General features: G+C 38.9%; 1 protein-coding gene across 1 annotated transcript in view; it reads left to right on the forward strand.

The window, feature by feature from the left end:
• Positions 1 to 25,318, forward strand: part of LOC115753688 (disease resistance protein L6-like) — a 420,087-nt gene that overhangs the window by 116,608 nt on the left and 278,161 nt on the right. The window contains exon 4 of the mRNA XM_048273242.1: positions 21,817 to 21,843. Coding sequence (XP_048129199.1) covers positions 21,817 to 21,843 — 27 coding nt within the window. The remainder of the gene's footprint in view (positions 1 to 21,816; positions 21,844 to 25,318) is intronic.

Genomic DNA, 25,318 nt, shown 5'->3' on the forward strand with positions numbered 1-25,318 from the left:
GGATGTCATCTCATCGAGGGTAATTTCTATTGGAAAAGCGAAAAATATGGACTATCGGTGCGAAATTACCATTTTGCCCCTGGGAGGTATAATTTGGTATTAAGAAAGGATGAAGGGCAATTTAGTCATTTACAATTTCAGCATGTGGTGGCCGAAATTATGGGAGTATTATGGTCATTTTGCATGGATAATTATGAAGAGAAGCCAAGTGCCAATTATTGGAAATTAGCCAAAATTGACCAAAATTGACCCATTTTGAATTACTATTCACTCTTTGACCACACCAATAATAGGTGGATTAACACTTTCTCTCTCGTCACTTCAGCTGAACATGCTCTCTCTCTCTTACTCTCCACGTTCTCTCCTCCTTTTTCTTCAATTTCCTCACGAACAGAATCTGTTCTGCTCGACCAGCCGCTGCCTGCCCCGATGCCCTTTACTGTTCCAGCCATAACTTCTTCGTCCGACGTCGCCTTGAGGTAAGACTACCACTATTTGAAAGGTTATCGTCTTATCTTTCTAGGGACATATTATAAGCTCGATTTGGCTCCGTATTTTTTCCCATAGGTCTTTTTGAATTGACAAAGGTCTAGACGAGGCAGAATCTGACCCGGTTTGAGAGAGAGCCTTCTTGCATCGGTTTCTAGAGCTCATTTGGCTTCCAACTTGTGGTGAAACCTTCCATACATGTTGTACTTGAGTTTGATGAGTTAGGATTGCAAGTTTAGTTGAGATTTGAAGAATTTTCATGGCTGATTTGAGGTGAATTCTGGAGGACAGAATCTGACCATTTGCGTGCCTAAAGAAATCGGACTGATTGGAGGCCTTAAAGGCATCATTTTGACTTCAAATTTTCGGTGAGACCTCTATAATCATAAATTGAGAGGTTAGCAAGAAGATTATGGGATAATTTGAAGTTTAGAGGAAGTTTAATTGCTGATTTAAGTTGGTTGTTATAAGAACAGTTTCTGGTTAGCTGTTGCCCTGTTCGGGTTGAAGCTGTTGGAGGCTATTTAAGGTGTAAATTGTCTTTGAAATTCTTGGTAAGAAACCTTAGGATATAGTATAATGTGTTATTATGGAGTACACGAATTGGATTGGAGTTTTGAAGTGGTTTCATGGATGATTTATGTAATTGAACTCAAACCATATACTACCCTATTTTTGGACAGAATCGAAGTTGGACCTTGAGGCTTTATTTGGTGGATTGAGCTAGTCCAATTTGCTTTGTAAGTGACCCTTAACCCTTTATTAGGAAGTTAGTGTACTAATGAAGGAATTTGACCTTCAATTGATTGATTTTATAAGGTGAAATGTACTTGCAATGAGCGAGGTCCAATGTGGTTTATGATTGCCGAACAATGTGTGTTTACCTTAGAGTAAAATTGTGTTTTCATGGCCATATGATATTTGATTGCCATAATGTGTAAACTGTTTGCCATGCAATGAAAGTGTTTGGCCATGGTGTTTCTCATGTTAATAGCATTGTTGATTGCTTGAGTTTGATATACTCGATCATGAAGTCTGTGAAAAGATAAGAACGGCTCGTGAGCCCTTGATAATGAGATACATAACATGAATTGGCTAGTGGATGGAAACGAGATATGTGAAATCCTGGGACTTGGCCATGTGGGGACGAGTTTATTCTGGGACTTGTGCCATGCGGGGAGAAAGAAAACGAGATATGTTAAACCTTGGGACTTGGCCATGTGGGGACGAGTTTACCCTGGGGCTTGTGCCATACGGGGAGAAGCTATAGCCCGAGTCTTGGTCATACGGGGTAAGTTTGATGCGTGTCGACATGGGCCATTGAGATGGCATTGGGAACTTGATGCGTTGAAACGCGGGTCCCGGAAATTGTTATAGCATGAGGTGTAATTTTACTAGGGCATGGCCGTGGAATTGAGATTGAATGGTGAGCCCGAGGCGTATTTACACGGGCCAATTCACCGAGTTGAGAAATTATGGTAAAATGAGAATTAAACTATGATATATGAAATTGTTTTCATGCTAGTACGTAAAACTTGGTCATCCGATGAGCTATGCCTTGAAACCGTGATTGTTATGACATGCATGTTGGCATGCGTTGCTATTTCATGCTACGTGCTTTGTTTATTGGTTTATTATAAAAATAAAATAAATAATAATGTCTCTAGAGGTACTAGTTGCCCGATCTAGGTTTAGGGTTAGCTTACCGAGATGTAAATCTCACCCTGTCATGGGATTAACATTTTTAGGTCCCAAGTGATGGATCATGTGATTACCATGGAGTGATATTGGAAGGCATCATTGGGAAGACTTAGATATTAAGCTCTATTCGGATGTAACCCTTTGTAGCCTTAAGAAATTGATAATTTTGTATTGTCCGCTTTGACTATGTAGCTAGTTTGGTGAATACTAAAAAAAGTACCATCCTTCGTCCTAAGTCAGAATTGGTGATTAATGAAAAGGAGTTGTTTGCTCGCTTCCTCAAGTTGAATTCATTTGTTTGAACTTATAACTTGATGGCCAAGGAATCCTAGGAGACTAAAGAAAGTCAAATGGCTTGATGGGATGTTTGCGTGCCTGCTGGGTTCGGGGCGTGACAACCACCACCGCCACCGTTGTCGCTGCAGCAGCGCATAACAACCGGGAACTTCGGTCTCCTCTGTCTTGCACCTATTTCGGGGCCCCGAGGCTACCGCTTCGGTTTGCTCGAGCCAGCCCCTCCACCACCTCCACCTTGCTCCATCGCCTCCGTCCCGACGCGCACAACCTCCTCCGATGTCATTCCTCCTCCTACAGCTGCCGCGAAGCCACAGGAGAGCCCCGAATAGCCCCAAACTCTATACTCTGCTCTACCTCCCCTATTTCACTCCCGAGGCTTGTTTGGCTGCTGTCCCACCTCTTCACAGCTTCTTCCAACCACCACGGCCTCCCTCGGACCACTTCGACTACTTTGAATCGCTACTAGCGGTTCCACGAAGCCCCGACGTCGCTGGAGCCCCGGAATAGCCTCGAACCAGCCTCCCTTGCTTTCGGTTCCCCTATTTTTCCCCTACTACAGCCTTCGTTTACTGCTGCACGAGCTCTCTCTGGCCACCGCGAGCCACTTCTGACCACCCACACCTCCTTCGACATCCCCTTAAACCGCCACCGTTGACCCCGGAGCCATTCACCGCTCATAGTCCGTTGAAACAGCCAACATAGCCCCCGATTCTACCCTGCCGTGCCTGCCCTATTTCTTGCATGAGCCCCCTGTTCATGGGCCAATTTCTCCAGCTGTGTCTTGGGTCGTTGGGTCGTGAGCCCATGTGTCCGGGCCTATCTACCACTATTTTGGCCCTTGCGCCGGGCCCGTGGGCCAAGTTGGCCTAGAGTTTTGGGTCCTTAGGTTGAGGAATTGGGCCAAATTGCCCGAGAATTGGAGCCCGTGATCCGGTTAAGTCCAAGTTCGTGTTCGAAGGATTTTCAAAAATCGCCGTCGCACTCGCCTTGAGCAATTGATGGTGAGTTGACATCTAATCCTTGGTTAGGACACTAATTACGTTCGGATTAGTTTACTCAAATTATTAGGTGTTTAGGTAGCTCGATTAGGGCTGGTTTAGGTTAGAAACTTGGTTTAAGTTCAATGACCGTAATTGGTTAAGTTAGTCTAATTAGCTAGGATTTTATGGCTAATTGGATGAGATTGATTGATTGAATGATTGTTATTGTTTAATCGGGAGCGAACGATAGACTAGAGACAAGCATACGATTGATTGACTAATTGAATATGCTAATATTAAATTGTCTCTTGAATTGAGCTTAAATGTACATAATTCGATCAAACATTCATGATTAAATTAATTGGTTTGCTTGAATCGATCGTCTATGTCGATTGTCCGATTGAATGCTTTGATTGGCCATTGATGGATTGTATGTTCGATTTAAGGGTAAATTACCCCGTTATGCATGCAAAGTTTAGTGCATGATTTCATGCATTCGTACGACTATTGGCATCAATTGCATGTATTGACGTGAAAACGGCCTTGGGTCGAGTTTTTGTATACGTCTGTGCGAGCATTCGCCTATAAGGAAAGTTGATAAACTAGCTTGATCGATTGGCATGCTTATGTGGCTATATGATGGTTATCGTCGGCCCGAGGATACTAGGAGACGATACATAACATATCTAATGTATCGGTCTCAAGGGTACCAGGGGAATCATTATCGTTGGCCCGGGGATACTAGGGGACGATACCTAATATATCTATTATATCCATCCAAGGGGTACCAAGGAGATTATGATTGTCGGCTCGGGGGTACTAGGGGACGATGTCAGACATGTCCGTCCGGGGGGTACTAGGGGGACTATCGGCTGCCATGACCGAAGAAATGGAACGATGTCTTGTCCCGCTAGAAAGAACACCTACCGACTAGCGTGCCCGATCGAATGGCCTTGATTGTTAATGACCGAACTACGTGTCGTGTTCTATGAATGCAAATTGATACGGCACCTTATTTGTGAGTGATTGATGTGACTATCATGTAGAGTCATCGTTGCATTTATATGGTATTCTGGCGGGTAAGTTGCATATGGTTGAGATATCTATATTGTAGTATGTGATTGATTGATAGGACGTTCTGGATGAATCAACGCCCTAACCGGGCTTAGGTATTGGCTCACCGAGATTTATATCTCACCCCCTCGTTCTTAAATATTTTCGGGCTCGAAGTGATGGAGTTTAAGTCTCGTTTGGGGTTGATGCTGAAAGCTGTGTTGGCATAGCCCCTTACCTAGAGTATATACAAGTTGACCCTACCTTGCTCCGAAGTATGAAGCTAAATAGTGTATTGTCCTTATTGGGATAAGATGGGTCTGTCAATGAAATGATGTTTTTAAAGTTGAAATGTTTTCCTACTTTTCTATTCTTATCTTATGTTAATGTTTGGGAGTATTATACGTTTTTGCATGCGTAGTTAATCTCGAGGGTCGATAGCGTGCCCGAGATGCTATCCTTTACGACTCGAGAGACGAGTTGGTAGGGGTGTCGCGTGCTTGAGGATTGGGGCGTGATAGTAGTCGGTGCAGAAAAGTATGAATGATGTACAACTAAGTTGGTTCTAAAGAAGCATGGGAAGTATTCACCAAGTGGGAGAATTTTGGAGTGTGGTTCATACTCTTCTGCGACGGGAAAGCATGTGGGTCCCACTCCAAGCCGAGCGGGCGGGGGTCCGAAGGAGGTGTGAATAGCTACTACTACTCTCTCTCTCTCTCTCTCTCTCTCTCTCTCTCTCTCTCTCTCTCTCTATATATATATATATATATATACATACTTTTTTTGTTTGCATTTGAGTAATGTAACAATAGGTGAGAGGTGTTAATTATAATAAAATCCTCTGCTGGACGTAGCCCTATTTTAAAGGTAAATCAGGATAAAATCTTGTGTTTCGACTTCTCTTTCTCGCTTTACGTTCTACTTCCATTTGATTGTGCGCCGAATCCTAACAAGCGGTGCTGAACATCAACTAACAGTTCAATGGCTTTGAACTGTACTTTCAGATCAAAAGCCATTGATAATCAGTTCGGAAGCTGCTAAGAGCAGGTAGCATATGCCCATAAAACCTCATCTCAACAATTGGCCATTTAGTACTGAGGATCTATTCTTAACACAGTTCATGCAACCTTAGCAAAAATGTCATACTAAAACATATTAAATTACCTTGGTCTTTCCCTCACATCTAGGACATGCCCAGCGAAAAAGTTCTATCAAATCTGACATGTAAAAATGCAAAATACAAGCCCCGCATCAAATTACAATTTTATTTTTCTGAAATTCTGAAACGTGAAGGTAATGAAGACAACAAGCTCTAGGTAAGTGCAAAAATCTTTATAAAGAGCACTTACGGCAGATGCATACTCCACCAGTATCGTCGCAAGAGTGTGGTTGTAAACAGCTTTACGAGCCTTGGGCCTCACTCTATGTTTTGCATTTACTAGTTGAGAAATTTTGAGATTGAAAATGCAGTCACAAGCTCGTTCAATTTCGAGCAACGAAGCAAGTCTCTTATGTCTCTTGCAAGCTATTTCGACAAACCAAATTGAGGGGATCACTTTGAGGAAACATCAACTCAAAACAATATTTCAGTACATTTGCGCCTTCCTTCTCCGTGAACTTGAAGAACTATATGCACAACGCAATGTGACGGAAGGGGAGTAAGTAAACAACAGAGGGATCATTCAGCTGTAATTTTGCGCAGGCACTATGATTTCCCCCCAACCCTGAAATGCCTGATTCCCCAAATTCACAATACATATCTCGCTGTCCGAGTACAGGTCTGGCATACTCAATCCTAGAGCCTGTTTATCTTAAACTCCCATCCGAATCAAGTCAGAGGATCAGAGAATCAATTGATTGAACTACTCAATCCTAGAGCCTGTTTATTTTCACTACTGCACAGACCACTAATTACAAGTTATGATCATGTGGGATAAGGATGATCGTAGACCAATGATAGTTCAATCGAGATCAAGAGGTTGTAAAAAATATACATTTGGCTTGTTCAATATGGTGTTGCTTTCTAAATCACATATTTCCTTGACAATACTATAGTTGAAGAGGCTTTTAAGTTCCTTGATGACTAGCCTCTTTCATCTTTTGTTGCGTGGCATGGTGAGGCAACCTCCAGCTCGGCGGGAGAGAGTAACTACCGGAGAGGGTGACTAATACTTACTGAAGAAGTCAAGAACTATTTGGACCAACGGTTGTCGATTCCAGTCCAGTCTTGCAATTATGTACGAGGAAACAAGGTGCTTTTCTTTCAGCAGCTCACTACTCCATTCTCTCTCTTTTCAGTTCCATTCTTCAATCCATTATAGCAGCACTGCAACAACGGCAAAAGGCCTGTTTGACTTTAAAAGAAAACTGTTTCCTGTAACATATGCCTACTTTATCTCAATTTGGCTTGACAAACAGTGGAAGGGGAGAGCTCGATTGAACCAAAGTAGTTGTGCCTTCAGATTATAGAACCATTAGTCACCCCGGATGTAGAGACATGTCGAGTTTGATTAAAAATGTGGTTCTTAAACAAAGTTTCTGAATATGCAGGTGAGGACTGTTGGCGTGAAGGATGAGAAATTACACGAAATGGAAAAAGAGGCTTCTACGGTGGCGGAAGCAATAGCAATGTTGATCCTCAAGATGTACTTGAATCTAGGAAATGTTTGCGAGTCTGAAATGGCAGGGGATGCAGAAGGGAATGATAAGATCCGGATTGGGGCTCAGGACCATTGTTATAGGGATTCCATTATGCTAATCTTCATTAATTCCTGTTTCTCCAAAGAAATGCACCCTGCCTAGGTGATTGTCGATGAATTAACACATTTCATAATTCATGTCAAGTCAATGCAAAGACTCTGAGTCATACATTAGTGTTGTAACTGTAAAACGAGACGTTCCTAGATGATTTTCTGGTGAACTAGAAGCTCCTCCAGTGAATATTGATAGAAGCATGTGTATGTGCAGGAGGTTGTAGCTCATTCTGAAGCTGAAGTAATTAGAAGAGTGATAAATTGAAGAGTCAAGATCGGATTGGATCTTTTCTTACATAATCATAAGGAGTCTCTCGGGTGCTGTCAATCTAGTGTCTCGTTCTCTTCTCAGCACCTAACTTGTTGAACGGCATTATGTGTCGGATATTTCGATTCATCCAGCATATGAAATTCATGGAATTCGCCAATCCAGAAATAAGGATCCAGTCGTTCCCCTGGTCGCCTAAAAAATGAATCTGGTAAAAAGTGCATTCTTTTCAATGATCAGATGAGCAAATAATAGTTTATACACAAGATTTAAACGAGGCTTAAAGCATGGGTTGGGCTAGTCAATCAAGTTGTACAAATGTCGCTGCAGATTCGGCCCACAAACATGTTTTATTTTCTCATGTAAGCAATCTCAAGTTTAAACATTCTACTTGAAATTATCTTGCATTGTCCATTCACCACTCCATCCCTAGTCCGGCGCACACTCGACAGATTCCTGAATTGAGTCCAAAACCATGTTAGTAAAGTACATGGAAAAGAGAAACCACCCCAGAACCGGCCCACAAACCAAATGCGCTTGTTCTGACATTAAATTAATGTTAGCTGAATCTGAAAAATGACCCAAAACATTAAATTTCAAATGAAAAGAAGTGGAGCAAGTTCTTTTCTTTTCGCCTTGTTTTTTCCTTTGTAGTATATATTCGAGTGAATTAACCATTGGAACGAGAGCTGCATCTTTGAAAAAAAATCATCTAAAGGAGAGAATTTTCGTACTTGAGATCCGTCAGGAATCAAGTCTGCTATCAATCAAAGTCTGTAAGCTTAGACCCTTGTGCTAATGCTCTTTTTAAGACTTAAACTTATGCAATGTGAACAAATGTTTGAAAGAAATGCGCGACGATGTTGATCTGGGACTGTCCATATATTTTGATCGATTACATGGGGTCTCTCAACCACCGCGATTAGGATAGCAAAGGAAATCAAGGAAGCATCGTGGAATCACTGATGAACCTTATTTTATGAACCACTTGCTGAACAACTTGGAAGAATCCATCCATATTATTTCACTGATCAACCTTGTTTTGTCGATTAGGTGTTAAAAAAAGTGCATTATCAACTTTGACAGGCTGGAGTGATGTTGCAATGTTTTTAGTGGCCAATCCTAGCAAACTAGTCCACGACTCTCTTTATTCAATTCCAAATTTCCTTGTATCTTCACATTTGCATCCCATTCTTGTTCCCTAGCTATTGTCGCAAACATAAAAGCTGTCCACGAGTGGAAGGCTTCTGTGCAATATCTATGGAATGAATGGTGTTGGACGGACAGCTATTACCAAAATCATTTACAATTGGCTTTCACATGATTGAACATTGTTGGTTTCTCTTCCAATATCCGAGAAACTGCAAAAATCAAGGGCGTCGAGGGCTTGCAAAATCATTTCATCTCTATCATCCTTATAAAAGAAATTAACATGTATAATGAATATTAATGAAGGGGTTAAAAACTAAAAATAGGTTGTCTATGAGTGGGGAGCCGCATCTTTGAAAACGTCATCTGAAAGAGAGAAGAACTTCATGAGATTCGATAGGAATCAAGTCTTTTTTTAATCAAAGTCCATGAGCTTGGGGCCGTGTGAACAAACATTAGAAAAGAAATGCCCAACGATGTTGATTTAGGACTGTCCAAAAATATTGATAGATTACATGGGAAGCATCTTGCAATTGGGATGAACCTTATTCTATTCATTAGGTGTTGAAAAACTTGCAAGAATCCATCCATATTATTGCACTGATGAACCTTATTTTATGCATTAGGTGTTGAAAAACTTGCAAGAATCCATCCATATTATTGCATTGATGAACCTTATTTTATGCATTAGGTGTTGAAAAACTTGCAAGAATCCATCCATACTTTGACAGGCTGGAGTGATGTTGCCATGTTCTTATTGACCAATTCTCTGCATATTTAGCCAATCCTGACTTTCCTTGTATCTTCTTATTTGAATCCCATTCTTATTCCCATGGTATTGTTGCAATAATGTAAATTAATATAGAGCTATCCACGAGGGCAAGGCCTCTCTAGAATATCCTTGGAATGTGTGGCATTTGGACACATGGCTATTGCCAAAATTATCTTTAATCAGCTTTCACACGATTGAGCGTTGTTGCTTTCTTTTCCCATATCTGAGAAACTTCAAAAATACAGGGCATCGAGTGCTTGCAAAATCATTTCATCTCTCGCATCTTTAAAACGGAAATTTGCAGATATCATGGTTATTAATTAAGGGATTAACAATTAAAGACAGGCTGTCTAATAAAAGAGTTCTCTTTTTCTCGAGAATGTGGATGAAAAGAATCATATGAATGCACTTGAGATTAGGTACAGGGAGAAAATTACTTTACTACTATCACTTGAAACAAAGATGTTCTCAATGCTTCTGAATTAGATTGCAGAATAAACTCAATGGCATTAATCCTGAGCAGACTATTCTTCAACTCTTATTGGGAAGCTGTAGAAATGAAAACTGTATAAAGGAAAATGAAGGATAAGTCTGACTCTAGTCGATTTCACAATCTTGGGGTGGTAAACCGTGTATTCATCTGACTCTAGTCGATTTCGCAATCTTGGGGGGGTAAACCGTGTATTCATCTGTTGAGAGCCAGAAACTTGAAAGACTAGGGAGGGGGAATCTGTTGGAAATTGATTTGAAGTTTCAGTTGAATGGTTTGCCTTTTAAGAATTTATTTTGCAATTTGAGGGGAAAAGTGTCAGTAAAGTCCTAAATCTATTGTATTGGTATCTTTTGAGTCCTAAACCTTTTACCTAGAGCCAATTTAGTCCTTCAGGCTAATTTTGACCGAATATTGATGACGTGGACGCCGGACGGCTTACATGGCACGGTCTACGCTGATGTGGATATTTTTAATAATATTTTGTCAATTCTCAGATACAAGAGTTGTCGATATTTTGTTTTGAAGTTATACGGCGAAAATTTTCAGAGTTTGCAAGGATTTGGACAAAAGAGTGGCGAGCCACACGCCGAAAACATCATCTGAAACACTTTCTTAGTTGAGATACAAGAGGTGTCGATATTTTGTTGATCATCCTAGTCATTGAAGCGGCTTTGCTGAACTTTTGCAGAATCATTGGAGTGGGTTCCTCGTTTGATTGGTGAGGATGAATCAGAGTTCGGTGCGTCTTGGTTGAGGGAGAAGCTCGAAGAAGATATATTTGGAAGTGGAAGTACCAAATTGACGGTGCTCGAAATATAATATTTAGTTTTCAAAATATAATGTTTAAGGAAACACATTCGTAAAACTCAGATTAAATATATTTTAGTTATAAAATTAGGTTAATAATTAAAGTTGGAATTTGAAGTTCGCGTTGGTGGAAGCCGGGTGCCAAAGAAAAACTCAAATTAAAATAATCTTTGCTGGAAATGGCGTGCAAAGTATAAAATGTGTTAAGATAAAATAAAACAATATTAGACCATCTTTCAAATATTTATGTCAATAAGAGAACGCAAAATGGTCATACGTTTTCAAAGACTTACATATAAGCTGCCCACAAGTGGAAGGCCTTTCTGTAATATCCGCATAATGGATGGGTTTGGATAGATGACTATTGCCAAAATCATCTGCAATCAGCTTTCACAAAATTGAGCATTGCTACTTTGTTTGCCTATATCCAAGAAAGTTCAACCATCAAGGGCGTCGAGTACTTGCAAAATCATTTCATCTAGAACATCATTATAAAGGAAATTGACAGGTATATTGTATGTTAATGAAAGGGATAACAATAAAAAATAGGTAGCCTAATTAAAGAGTTCTCCTTCTTATAATGTGGACGAAAAGGATCATATGAATGCACTTGTGAGTACACATGATTGGCTGGGTACACTATCCAAATGCGCTTGCCCTGACATCAGCAAATGTTGAGCTAAATCTGAAAAATGACCCAAATCATTTAATTTCAAATGAGTAGAAGCGTGGCAATGTGACATCCACGTTTTTCCTATATGATGCACTTAAAAATGAGTCAATTTGCCTATGTTATTTTTTCTTGAATAAATCTTGTCTAGGAAGCCTCCCTCAAGCTTGTCTAAGAAGCTCTCCCTCAAGCTTAACCACGAAGGCACCTTCTAGCTTATCCTACAAAGCACCCTTTGATGATTGATAAGATTAACTCTCATCCATTCATTTTACATGGCCTACAAGAAGCCATTTTTCATTTGAATCAAAATATATATTATGGAACCACGAGTTTCAGACATTTGTAACATTTTTATTTGACCACATCTCCTTAAAATTTTCACCACATGTTTTTAACTCAAAGTCATGATTACATTTAACCCTTGGTCAGTTGATCTTATTCTTTAGCCATCATTGCCTTGATGACGTCAATGCTATTGCATCACCATGTATTACATCATCACCCTGATCATTGGCTAGTCATTAATACAAGTGATGACTCATGCACTACTTGGCCGATGGAGAAGGCTTCTCCCAAAATTTCATTGCTCTTGGCCAATATCATTTAGCCACAGGTGCCCTAGTTATTAAGATAGGGCCATATGAAGCAATTATAACTTTAACTCTATGAAAATTATTACTTTAAATCTAGTTAAAGCTAATCATTACCATCCCTTTTCACCTCCTATATAAACCGATCGGAGGACCATTTGAGGGACCACAAGGCCCCACTTCACTATCTTCAACCCCAAGTTTCTCTCTCCAACTTTCACATTAAGACCAAGAATGAAAGCGAAGGTCAAAATCTCTCGAGTCAGATGAGGTGGTTTAAAGATTTACGTTACCTAATTTTTCTGCAATAAGTGAAAACTCTAGATGCTAAGTTAGAATAATCTACTTAGTACTCTTGACTTGGATGTTTGATGGTCATTGATTTTAGTTTAAACTTTGATGATTAAGTGGGGAAAAGTTATGATGATTGCATGTTGTTGTGTTCATTTGACTTGAATCAATGAATTTCTGCATGTCGAGGTTGTGAATAATCGACTCCAATGTGATTTGGTAGTATAAGAATTGGAAATGATGAAATTAGACTAGAAGAAGATATTTTGTTATCCGACTAAGTTACCGAATTATTAGCTAAGTTCTACGGATGTTCACGTTGTTGATTCTTTGAGTTGTTGATTATTTGAGTTATCGACGTTGACATTGTTAGTTGTTTGGGTAATTGATGCGAGCATGGAAAGAGGTAAATACACTATTACTTATGAAGATGATATTGGCATTTAGTATCGTTACAAAGATAACTATGTGATTATCATGTTTTGCATGCGTGCTTTTATAATTAAAATGAGAAAAGTAAGTTCCATTCTCCGTATAAAATCAGCGACGATGCCTCGGGAGATTCGGGATGCCCCTGCTGTGTGATCTGCGATGTCCCGTGGAGTTTATGGGATGCCTCGGGAGTTTCGGGATGCCCATATTGTGTGATCTTGGATGCCCTGTGTATCGGAATGCCCCAGGAGTTTCGTGATGTGGAATAATAAAGAAACAATGCATGTACTTCTATGTATATACTTACCTATTCACATAACACTAGGTGATATTTTTGCATCATAATGTGTGCAACGCATGATGTCTTCCACCAATCAACGAGAAGGTAAATGCATGTGATATCATTATCGGTGTGTGAGACTTTGCAACTATGCATGCACAGATATACTTGTCCACGTTGTAATGCCTATTTGCATACTAGGTTGAGTGGTAAGATGATCTTCTACCTTAAATTTGGAGATTTTGTTTACTGGGCTTGGGCTCAACCTTTATTTTTATCTTTTCAGATTTGTAGGATGGATCACTTGAAGTTTCTAGTACTTTGAATGTGAATGGCCAGATGAGCTTGTACACGAATCAACTGTCGTATATACTAGGTGCAGTTCCATTGTTAGGATCGACAGGGAGTTGTTGGACCACTTAGGGGTATCAGCGGTATGGATGATCCCCTTGGTTTCGACAGACATGGCTTGTCAATGTGTAAGGATGTTGATCTATAGAGAATAATGGTGATAGGATACCCTAACCCTTTCCTAGGTGTTATATATTGTGTGTTTTATTTGAAATCTATGTTGTAAAACATATGTTTAATATTGTAAAGCATCATATGCATATTAGTAAACTCATGCGTTATTTGTTAGGGATATTGCGAAAATTTTTATTGTGCTTCCGAATGCATAACTTATTCGAAAGCATTCGTTAATAGAGTTGAGAGACACATCTTATGAAAGAGAGAACTTCATGAGATTCGATAGGAATCAAGTCTTTTTTTAAATCAAATCCTATGAGCTGAGAGCCTTTTGCTGATGTTTTTTTGAAGACTTAGATTTTATGCCATGTGAACAAACACTAGAAACAAATGTGCAACGATGTTGATTTAGGACTGTCCCAACATTTTGATCAATCACATGGGGGCTCTCTACAACCGTGATTAGGACAGCAAAAGAAATCAAGGAAGCATATTGGAATCGCTGATGAACCTTATTATATGCATTAGGTGTTGAAAAACTTGGAAGAATCCATCCATATTATTATTGCAGCGATGAACCTTATTTTATGCATTAGGTGTTGAAAAATCTGCATTATCAACTTTGACAGGCTGGAGTGATGTTGCCATCTTCTTAGGGCCTACATGGCCATGATTATGATTCTTTGATTCTGTTTCCCAGAACAAAAAAGGACAAGAAATATGTTTGGTAATGTAAATTATTTTCATTCTGATTCTATTCCCGAGAACAGTTTTGAAACAAAAATAAGAATTAAAAAATAGTTGATTCTTTAAAAACGAATTACTTTTCAGAAACACAAAATAGTATGAAGTCTCACATCTCTTACTTGTCCTTTTCAGTTCTCTTATCACTTTTCCTCGACCTAAAATAGAATGAGATCTCAGTTCACTTCCTCATTCGCCGCTCCCGTGACCTGCCAGCTCCCCTAGTGCCATCGCCGTCCTCGTTGCACAACTATGGTGAGTTTTGCGTGACTCGGTTATGTCCCTCATCTCCTTGAACGAGCCTGATTAGGGCAGTCCTCGCCCACATCAGCGAGGAAAATTAGATGGAATACAACGAAAAAATGTTGTATGCAATATGGTATATAAGAAAATCAATATGCATTAATTGAGGATGAAATTTCACAAAGTAACTATGTAATTATTTGACTTAAATAAAAAAAATTGAGAAGAGAAATTGTTCTAGGGAATATAAATTTTATGTAGTCACCAAACACATTTCTATTCCAGGAACAGAAATTTTGTGCAATTACCAAACATGTTCTGATTCTCTAAAACTCATCTAGGTGAGAGAATCCGAAAAAATCATTTCTAATTAGAATTACTTTTTTGGATCAGAATTGTTGCGGGGCTTTATTGACTAATTCTTTGCATATTTAGCCAATGCCGACTTTCCTTGTTTCTGCTTATTTGTATCACATTCTTATTCCCTTAGTATTATCGCACACATATAAATTAATAGATTAATGCCACGAAAAATCCTAAACTGTTATACTTGTGATAAATTTACCCGAAACTATTTTCTTGACCAACCAAAATTACAAATTGATGTGCCTTTAACAAATTTACTCAAACCGATACACCTATAATAAATTTACCCTCCATTAACTTTCTTTAAATTTTGTTGTCTAATTGCTAAGTTGGTTGACATGTGGCAATTGCGGGATGTACACGTTTGGGGTTTTTACCTTCGTTTGTCACGAGATGTATTAATTTGAAATTTTTCGTGATATTAACCCAATGTAACAAAAACTAATGGATAGTAAATTTGCCACATATATACCAGTTTGGGATTTTTGGTATAAAAAAAATTAATTTAGCATAAATTTGTCATAAATGTACCAGTTTGAAATTTTTGGTGGTTGAAAAAAAAGTTTGGGCTAAATTTATCACAAATATACTAATTCGAGATTTTTCATGTTGTTAACCCTAATTTAATATAGAACCATGTAGAAGGGGAAGGCTTCTCCACAATATCCTTGGAATGTGTGGTATTGGATGGACAGAATTGCCAAAATTATCTTTAATCTACTTTCACACGATTTAGCATTGATGCTTTCTTTTCCAATATCCAAGAAACTTCAAAAATCAAGGGCGTCGAGTGCATGCAACATTATTTCATCTTTTACATCCTTAAAAAGGAAATTTGCAGATGTAATGATTATTAATGAAGGGATTAACAATTAGAGATAGGCCGTCTCAAAAAAACAATTTTCCTTTTTCTCGAGAATGTGGATGAAAAGAATCGTATGAATGCACTTGTGATGAGGTACAGGGAGCAAATTACTTATCATTACTTGTCCTTCAACAAAAGCATAGGTGAAAATATATAGGGAAAATTACCAAAAAAGTCATAAACTTATTGCAATTATGTCAATTCAGTCTTAAAATTTGACATAAGCTAATGGAGGGTGAATGTGTTACGCATCTACTAGTTTGGAGCTTTTAGTTGCTCAAAAATTAGTTTGGGGTAAATTTGTCACAATTGTATCAGTTTGAAATTTTTGGTGATATTAACCCATATACGAAATTTGGATTTGATTACCAATTAACGTTGAATTTAAATCCACATTGGTGGAAAGCGGAACTCAAATTAAAATTATCTCCGCTAGAAATGGTGTGCAAAGCATAAAACGTGTCAAGATAGAATAAAACGATAGTCTAATTTGAAAATTAAAATTTTTTCCAGGAATTGGCATTGGACAATCGTTCAAATAATTTATGCCAATAAGAGAAAGCAAAGGCGCGTACGTCTTCAATGACTTACATTGACCAAATGCAATACGATCAAATAATTTGCAGGCTTTTGAGCTTTTTGTTCGAAACTGTGGTTCAATTGCAATAAGATAAAGCTAACGTTTGAAAGAAATGCCAAAAGATGTTGATCGAGGATCGTTCTAATGTATTGGTTAATTAGATGGGGAGGTCTCAACCACCGCGATTAGGATAGCGAAAGAAATCAGGGAAGCATCTTGGGATCGCCTGATGAACCTTATTTTATGAGGTAGGTGTTAAAAAAGGGCCAATGTCCACTTTGACAGGCAGGAGTGATGTTGTAATGAATCGTTCTTAATGACCAACTGTAGCAAACTGGACCACGACGCTCTGCATGTTTAGCCAATTCTGGCTGCCAAGTTTAATGACCTGCAGATTGTGCCTTGGGTTTTTCCTATTGAATTAAGACCCCATAAGTCTCGCTGAAAAAGCTAAGAAGTCTTCAACTAGGTACAAAGGCTTTTATCAATAATTGAATGCAATTATTTAGGAAATTCATTTCGCATGAGTTTGCAGTTTCTGGTCATGTTGGAACATAGTTTGGTTCAACACAATCTTTTAATTCAGGAATAAATAAAAATTTTATTTTTCTTGTTTGATTTTCCTTTTATCATTAGAATTCAAATATGATTCATATTTAATTGTTATTTTAGTTTATTACATGAGAAGTTTGTTATTTGAGAAAAAAATTATATCATAAACATAAGAAATCCTATCCATCTTTATCTCACATTCCCCATGGGATAATTTTATCCATGCTATATCCCATTTATATCCCACTTTATCCTATCCTGGGCGGGAGTCAAACATGGGATAGGATATAATTAATCCTATCCTGATTTTTATCGTGACTACTAAACGCAGCCTATTAGTCTTACTCATTGTTTTGCACCATTAATTTTAGGGACAAGTGCTCTAGAGCTCCTAAAACTTGTCATGAAAGTGTAATCGTGTTTTAAAACTTTAAAAAATAAGCAATCAAGTCCTAAAACTTGTCACAAAAGTGCAACTGAGTATTAAAACTTTTAAAAAGTGCAATCAAGTCTTAAACTTTTCACAAAAGTGCAGCCGAGTCTTAAAACTTTCAAAAATTGCAATCAATGAAAGGATTTGACTGCATCAATTTGACAAGTTTTAGGATTTGATTGCACTTTTTGAAAGTTTTAGGACTCGATTGCATCTTTTAACAAGTTTTAGGACTCAATTGCATTTTTAAAAGTTTTAGGACTCAGTTGTACTTTCGTGATAAGTTTTAGAACTTCCAACACTCTTATCCTTAATTTAGTAGAGTCATATGACTGCTCACTGAACAGGAGCATCATGTCTTTTGTTCTATCTCCTAGTTTTGTCTTGTTGTAGTTATTCTCTTTGATGGTTTTGCACTTCGCTAATTTACTAGTTTTGTCTTGTTGTAGGACTTAATTGCATTATTGTTTTTTTTTTCCAATTTTACTACGTGGTGCTTTATTCGAGTTCATTGTAAATTGTTTCCTGTATATAATTTGAAGCTGTGACACCTATGCTTTGAGCAGGGTAAAATTCTAAACTTAAAAACTGGAAAATTCCCCTGCTGATGTAATTTCAAAGTTGCTGGTAATTATTCAATTTTATCGATAAATAAAATATCACCAGTAACTTGCTTGTCGTGTAAACCCCTAATGAATTACCAACACTATTAGAATTTTGTCCACAGTCTAATGGAGTAGCAAATCACCGTGAAATCTTATCATTGCCGTAAGTAAATTAATGGCAATAATAAGAACTTATCAACAGTCCGATGAAGTCATGAATTACTAAATAAATTACCATTTTTATCAGGAGCTAAAACCACTATTATTGTATAACATGATACTTCCCAAAAGTAGAAATGATTGGTCACCGAAGGAACAATATCACTAATTTTGTTCAAAATTTAGCAACATTCCAATGAAATAGTAAATTAGCCACTCATCTTGAAATTTACCATCATTCTAATAAAGTAATAAATTACCAACTCTTACGAAATTTTATTAACGTGGTAGGTAAATTACCAACGCTATCGAGAATTTACTGACATTCCAATGAAGCAATGAAGTACTATTTTCCTCTGAAACTTTTACCAGTGCCATAAGTGAATTGCCATCAGAGGACCAGGTTGTCTATGACCCACCATGCTAATACCTGATAATCTTGAAAGGGGTTCTCAAAAATGGAAAAGGAAGCATCGAGGAAACGGCTGATGGAACCTTATTCTATACAATAAACTACATTTTTATCACGTCTCATCGATGAAAATTTATGCCATAAATTACGTGCTCAACCGATTTACCATTAAAAAGAATTAGCTTCCTGCGATGAGGGCATTGGACTAATTGATGATTAACAGATTTCAGAAAACGACGTGGTTTTGGCCATTTGGGTTGGGTGTGTGCGTGTGCAGGGGACCAAAAACGTCATATCACACCCCACCCCGCGATTATAATTTTTTTTTTCCTATTTGCATTAGGGCAGTGGAGATAAAAGAGAAAGGATTGAGTTGGGAGTGGCCACTTTGGTGTTAAAAAAACCTGCGTTTGTCAACTTTGACAGGCTGTAATGAATCATTCTTATTGACCAATTCGAGCGAACTGCCCACGACTCTCAGCATATTAAGCCAATCCTCGTTTCCAAGTTTAATGACCTACAGAGAGATCTCCATTTGTTAGTTTTGGCATCTAAACTATACTTGGATTTCGCAATGTGCTGTACTGAGTTTGCTGCTATCCTGTTCAATTTTTTCTTCAAGGGAAGATCAAGAGAGATCGATGGAGGGGAGACAACTGACGATGCAGCTGCAAATGATGAAACAGCAAGAGGCGCTTCTTCTACTCACACTTCAACCGAAGGTCAAGGAATGGCTACTTCATCGGGATATGACTATGAAGTATTCTTGAGTTTCAGAGGACCAGATACTCGATCAGGTTTTACCGACTTCCTTTACACTAGTCTTGATAATGCAATAATCCGCACATTTAGGGACAACGAAGAGCTCCGCGTTGGGGAAGAGTTTGCCCCAGAACTTCTCCAAGCAATTAATCAATCAAAGATCTCAATACCTATCTTTTCGAGGGGTTATGCCTCTAGCGTATGGTGTCTCAAGGAGGTAGCGCAGATGGTCAAGTGCTGGAAAGCTGGAAAACAAAAGATCATGCCCATTTTTTATGATGTGGCACCTTCAGAGGTTCGACACCAAACTGGGGGCTATGGAGAGGCATTTCGTTTACATAAAAACAAGAAGCGATACGACGAAAAAGATATATGTCAATGGAAGAAAGATCTCACTGCAGTTGGGGCATTAAACGGATGGGACCTGCATAGCAAGGGGGAGAACAGGTGACTGCTCTTAGCGTTCCATCTCCAGTGCCTTGTATGATTAAAAATGGATGCATATCAATCGGTTTCTTATTCAGATTTGTGTGTCTTGTTAAAATTGAATTTTATGCTATTGAAGTTATCCCGCAGAATCCCGTTAAATAATGACGCACTCCCAATTTTGTCCTATTTCAATCCAAACAACATTTTTTCTGTTCAGGTCCTTCATTAACCAACTGTACCTACGCTAATTCATCTACAATGGAATAAATACTTGAAGAACGCAATATGAATATCTCTAGTTTCAATTTGGTCTTGTCTTGTCAGAACATAATTTGGTTCTGCACATTTTTCTAACTCATTGCCTTTTGATCTCCAACACTAGGCAAGAAGGAAAGTTCGCCGACACAGTTACCCAGGAGGTTTTCAATAACTTGAAAAAGGCTTACCTGCAGGTATCAGACTCCTTGGTCAGCGTCGACCACCATGTCGATGAAATCATGAAAATGATAGTAGGTCAGACGAGTAAAACACGGATTATAGGAATCCATGGGATAGGTGGCGAAAAGTTGACTGATGCCAAAATCATGAAAATGATAGGTGGTCAGACAAGTGAAACACGGATTATAGGAATTCATGGGATAGGTGGCGTTGGAAAGTCGACTATTGCCAAAACCATCTACAATCAGCTTTCAAACATTTTCAAGGATTGTTGCTTTCTATCCAACATCCGTGAAATGTCAAAAAGCAAGGGCATGCAATGGTTGCAACATCAACTCATCTCTGACATCCTCAAATTGGAGTGGATAGATATAAAAAACATAGATGAAGGGACTCAGACAATTAAAGACAGGTTGTCTACTAAAAAAGTCCTCCTCCTTCTCGATGATGTGGATGACAAGAAACATATGGATGCACTCTTAGGTAAACGTAATTGGTTTGGTGAAGGGAGCAAAGTGATTATTACTACTAGAAACAAAGAGGTTCTCAAGGTTCCCGAAGTGGATGATTGTTATGAAGTTAATTGCATGGATTCCATTCAATCTCTTCAGCTTTTTAGTAAACATGCCTTCAGAAGTGATTCTCCTTTAAACGAGTATATCCACCAATCCAACCGGGTGATAGGCATTGCTGGAGGTCTTCCACTAGCTCTGGAGGTCATAGGCTCGCTTTTATCTCTCACTAAAAAGGAAATGTGGGATGAGACATTGGACAAGCTGGCAAATGTTCCTCATGCCGATGTTCAAAGAAAGCTGAAAATAAGTTTTGATAATTTAGACGGCCAGGAACAACGTATATTCCTTGATATAGCTTGTCTTTTCATTGGATACAACAAAGACATTGTGGTTCATTTTTGGGAAAAAATTAAATTTTTTCCCGAAGTAGCCATGGAAGTCCTGCAGAACATGTCTTTGATAAAGATTACGGAGAATAAAGAAGTGTGGATGCATGATCAACTCAGAGATCTTGGAAGAGAAATAGTTCGCAAAAAAAGTGAGATGGAAATAGAGAAGCAAAGTAGGGTGTGGAATCCTGAGGAAGCATTGGACTTGCTGACGAGACATGAGGTAAAGCCCCCAACAACAATATTTCCAGTTCATTATGGATATAATCTGTCCAAAAAACCCAGTTACTTTTTGTGTTCTGTACCACCGTTGTGACATACTCAATCAATAATTTTACGATTTTAAGATTAAAGGAACGATGGTGCTCAACTCAACCTCCTAAAATAGTGAACTTTAATGAATGTGCAGGGAAACAAAGTGGAAGCTCTTCGTCTCAAGTTTGACCATGAGGGGCCGTACTGTTTTACCTATGAGCACTTTAGGAGACTATCAAATCTAAGGTTCCTTGCAGTTGACGGTTCGAAGGAAAAATTTGATGCAGAAGAGAGGCTTATTTGGCGTGAATCGCCATTGAGTGTTTCTTCAACTAACGAGAATTCATATCTCCTTCCCCGATTACGATGGCTTTCCTGGTGCGATATTCCCCTTACATTCAACATTACAAATTTCTCCATGAAAGATGTGGTTATTCTTGATCTATCCGGGAGTGAAATTACGCATAATTGGAAGGGGTGGAGCCACTTGAAGGTATCTTATATACTAGACAACATTTATCATTTCGTCTAATTAGATTCCAAAGTAATTTTTGGAAGATTTTTCTCTTACAGGTGATAAAGAATTTGAAAGTTCTGAATTTGACCGGTTGCCGTTTCTTGAAGAGAACTCCCAACTTCTCTGCTCATGTAAACTTAGAACATTTGATCCTACGGGACTGTGGTGAATTAGTCAAAATTGACGGGTCCATTTGTCAGTTGATATGCTTAGTCTCTTTAGATGTGAGGGGATGTCAGAGTCTTCGGAGGCTGCCAGAAGATCTTGGTGGACTAAAAGCTTTGAAAGAACTTCGGATTGATGGCACTAGCATCAAGAAAATCCCTAATTGTCAAGGAATGGGGAATTTGAGGATTTTCACTGCATCTTCATGTGAGAGAATTGAGCTTCCCCCCACTATCGAATATCTTGCAAGCCTTGAATACCTATCTCTAGAACACTGCTCACACTTGGAGAGTCTTCCGGATTCAATCGGGAAGTTGGAATCGCTGATTGAGTTGGATCTACGCGGTTCGAGCATTAGAGAACTACCTGATTCCATTGGAAACTTGAAAAATTTGAAAGTAGTGAAGATGCCCTCCGAGCCCACAAGCAAAATACCCGATTCCTTTTGGACGATTGAGAAGCTCGAAGAAATAGAAGTCACAGAACTATGGCAACGGCGTATCGCTATCATGGAACGCTGGGTAGAGGGTGGTGGTTTCCATGTGAAAATTGGCAATTGTATCTACAGAAATCAATCCCTAAGGATATTGAGATTGCGTGGGTCTGAAATACAAGCAGTACCGATGCTCCCTGAAAGTCTTGTCGAGCTAGAATTGGAAAGATTGGAGATGAAGACGTTTCCAGATCTTGGAAATTTGACTAATTTAAAGACATTGCGACTGGTTTTTGGGGGATCTGATGGGCCTGTGGAAGGAGATCCGATGCCACGGTGGATTGGGAATTTAAGCAAACTCGAGACTCTGGAGCTGGACTCTGCTTACGTGACCACCTTGCCTGAAGATATTATTCTCCTTGATCGACTCCAAAAACTTGACCTCCAATGCTCCAATCTGCGTTGCCTCCCGAGCCTTCCCCCTAATTTGTCATCCTTGCGTTTGACCCCTTGCGAGTCATTTTGTTCCATGGATGTATCAAACTTGAAGAAACTATCGACTCTTGTGATTGTTGGCTGCGCAATCTCAGAGATTCGGGGTCATGATCGTTTGGAGAACCTACGAAATTTGGAGCTTTGGTGCCTTCAACAGATGACGATACTACCTGATCTAAGCAATCTCAGCAAACTAAGACGTCTTGAAGTAGAGGGTTGTGGTGAGCTGGTTGAGATTCAAGGCAAACTACCGCAATCTTTGGAACATTTGGTGGTTATTTCCTGTGGATCTTTACCACAGTTGCCTGATCTGTCAAGTTTGAAGAGACTGCAATATATTTACGTAGGCAAATGTGGTGAACTGGTTGAGATTCAAGGCGAACTACCACAATCTTTGGAAGAATTGAATATGTCTTGCTGTGAATCTTTAAAGAACTTACCTGCTCTGTCAAGCTTGAAGGGACTGCGAAAGGTTGCAATAACTGGTTGCGGAAAATTAGATGTGGAGGCAATTTCTTCGCTTTGCTTAGAGAACTCAGTCCAATTTGAATTTAAATCTGAATCTGAGGAAGAAGACGAATGGAATGGAGAAGACGACGAATCTGAGGGAGAAGAAGACGACGAATCTGAGGGAGAAGACGACGAATGGAATGGAGAAGACGACGAATCTGAATCTGAGGGAGAAGATGAGGAATAAGTGAAAGTCGCACTTGAAAGCTTCTTGATCCATGACCACGAATTGTTTCCTTGTGTTCAAACTTTAAACGAATTGAGGTAACTTATTTCATCTGACCACCAATGTTTTGCCAATTCCACAACCAAATTCCTTCACGGAAATGAACATAGAAGATTCACATGCACTTTTTAATTACCTTTTCCTGTGCTGATGACTGAAAATCTGATCATGGTATTGAAATTATGATACCTCCGTACAACCAGAGGTTTCTTAATTATGTACAAATATTTGTTCTCTTTTCCTAGTTTTGGTTTGGCTTTTTTATCTACAATTTCTTTGGATGGTTTCTCTCTGCTTTTATGTTTCCCAGGTATGCATGTGGATTGCATTGCTTTTATTTGATATGTAACAAATTATTAGAGATTCTTGTCGATTTTCTGCTTCACATATTTCGAAGTAGATAACCTCGTTTTGCATTGGAAATAACTTCGTTATGCTGTAATCAATTAGATGGAATTTGTGTTGGAAGGTCATATAACATGATTCTCATCCTGGAACTTTACAGCATAATCAACTTGTTGTCGCAAGGAGACAGACACTCTGTATTGATGTGCTCGTATTCCTTTTATTTTCCAGGAAAGGTGCGCTTCCCAGTGGGATTTGCAAATGTTATGGAGAAAGTCGAATTTCACCTGGGAAGCGGCATGAATAGTTGGTGCAGCAGAACTTCCATCTGTGACAGGAGGGAACCATTCAAAGGCATGCTTTTCCATGGTATCATAAATCATCTTATAGTTAAAGCTAAATTTCAGTAATATCAGTGCCTACCACCTGGGACATATGATAAGTCTCACTGGGGTGAAATCATGTAGATGGACTCTTGTGTGATCTCCATTAATGCCTACATTTTCTAAAAAGGGTTTTGCCTAGGTTTTAAGCTTGACAAGAAGTGCTAAGGGAGACATTTCAAACAAAACTACCTTTTTTCTGGTTCCTAATGTTGCTGAGAGGAATTAGAGTTTGAGAAACTTACAGAAATATTTCTGTGCAGAGAGCTGTGGCTAATTGGGCAGCTGCACAAATGAAGACCGAATAAAGGAAAATGAAGATGACATTTTGTGTTGACTAACTTCCCTTTCACAATCTTGGGGTGGTAAACTGTGCATTCATCTGTTAAGAGACAGAAACTTGAAGATTAGTGAGGGAAGGCGTGCCTATTGATGAAATTGTTAAATCTGTTGAACTCAAAGTGAACTTTCAGTTGAATGTTTGGCCCTTTTTCCAGAGAAATCATTAGAGCAGGGCAGAGGGATTCATGGTGCTATTTAACCAAACCTGATTGTTTATTAATCTTTTTTGTGGGGCCATAAGAATGAATGTTGCACTGCATCTGCATGTGTGTTCTCTTCATTGACATACAATAGAACTTGCTTACAAATATTCCTTTACGAGGAAACAATTAAAGTGCTTGTCTGGACAGAAAGAAATATTGCGTGCGCTTAAAGAGGTGTTCACGGTAGTCTTAGTTGCGCCTGCCAAAACCAGTTCATGGAACCTTCGATGTGAAAATGGTTTTCAAGGTAGTCTTACTCGTGAGTTTGATAGGCACTCACAACACGGAAACATAAATTGTTGGAATTCATGGAATGGGTGGTGTAGTGAATTTGAATCTCGCCAAAATTATCTACAATCAATTTTCACATGGTTTTGAGCATTATTGTTTTGTTTCTGGCAATCCTGATACTTCAGAGCTCAAGGGCATTCAGTACTTGCAGGATCATCTCATCTC

Source organism: Rhodamnia argentea, chromosome 1 (assembly GCF_020921035.1).
Source record: "Rhodamnia argentea isolate NSW1041297 chromosome 1, ASM2092103v1, whole genome shotgun sequence".
In the NCBI taxonomy this organism is placed as follows: Eukaryota; Viridiplantae; Streptophyta; class Magnoliopsida; order Myrtales; family Myrtaceae; genus Rhodamnia; species Rhodamnia argentea.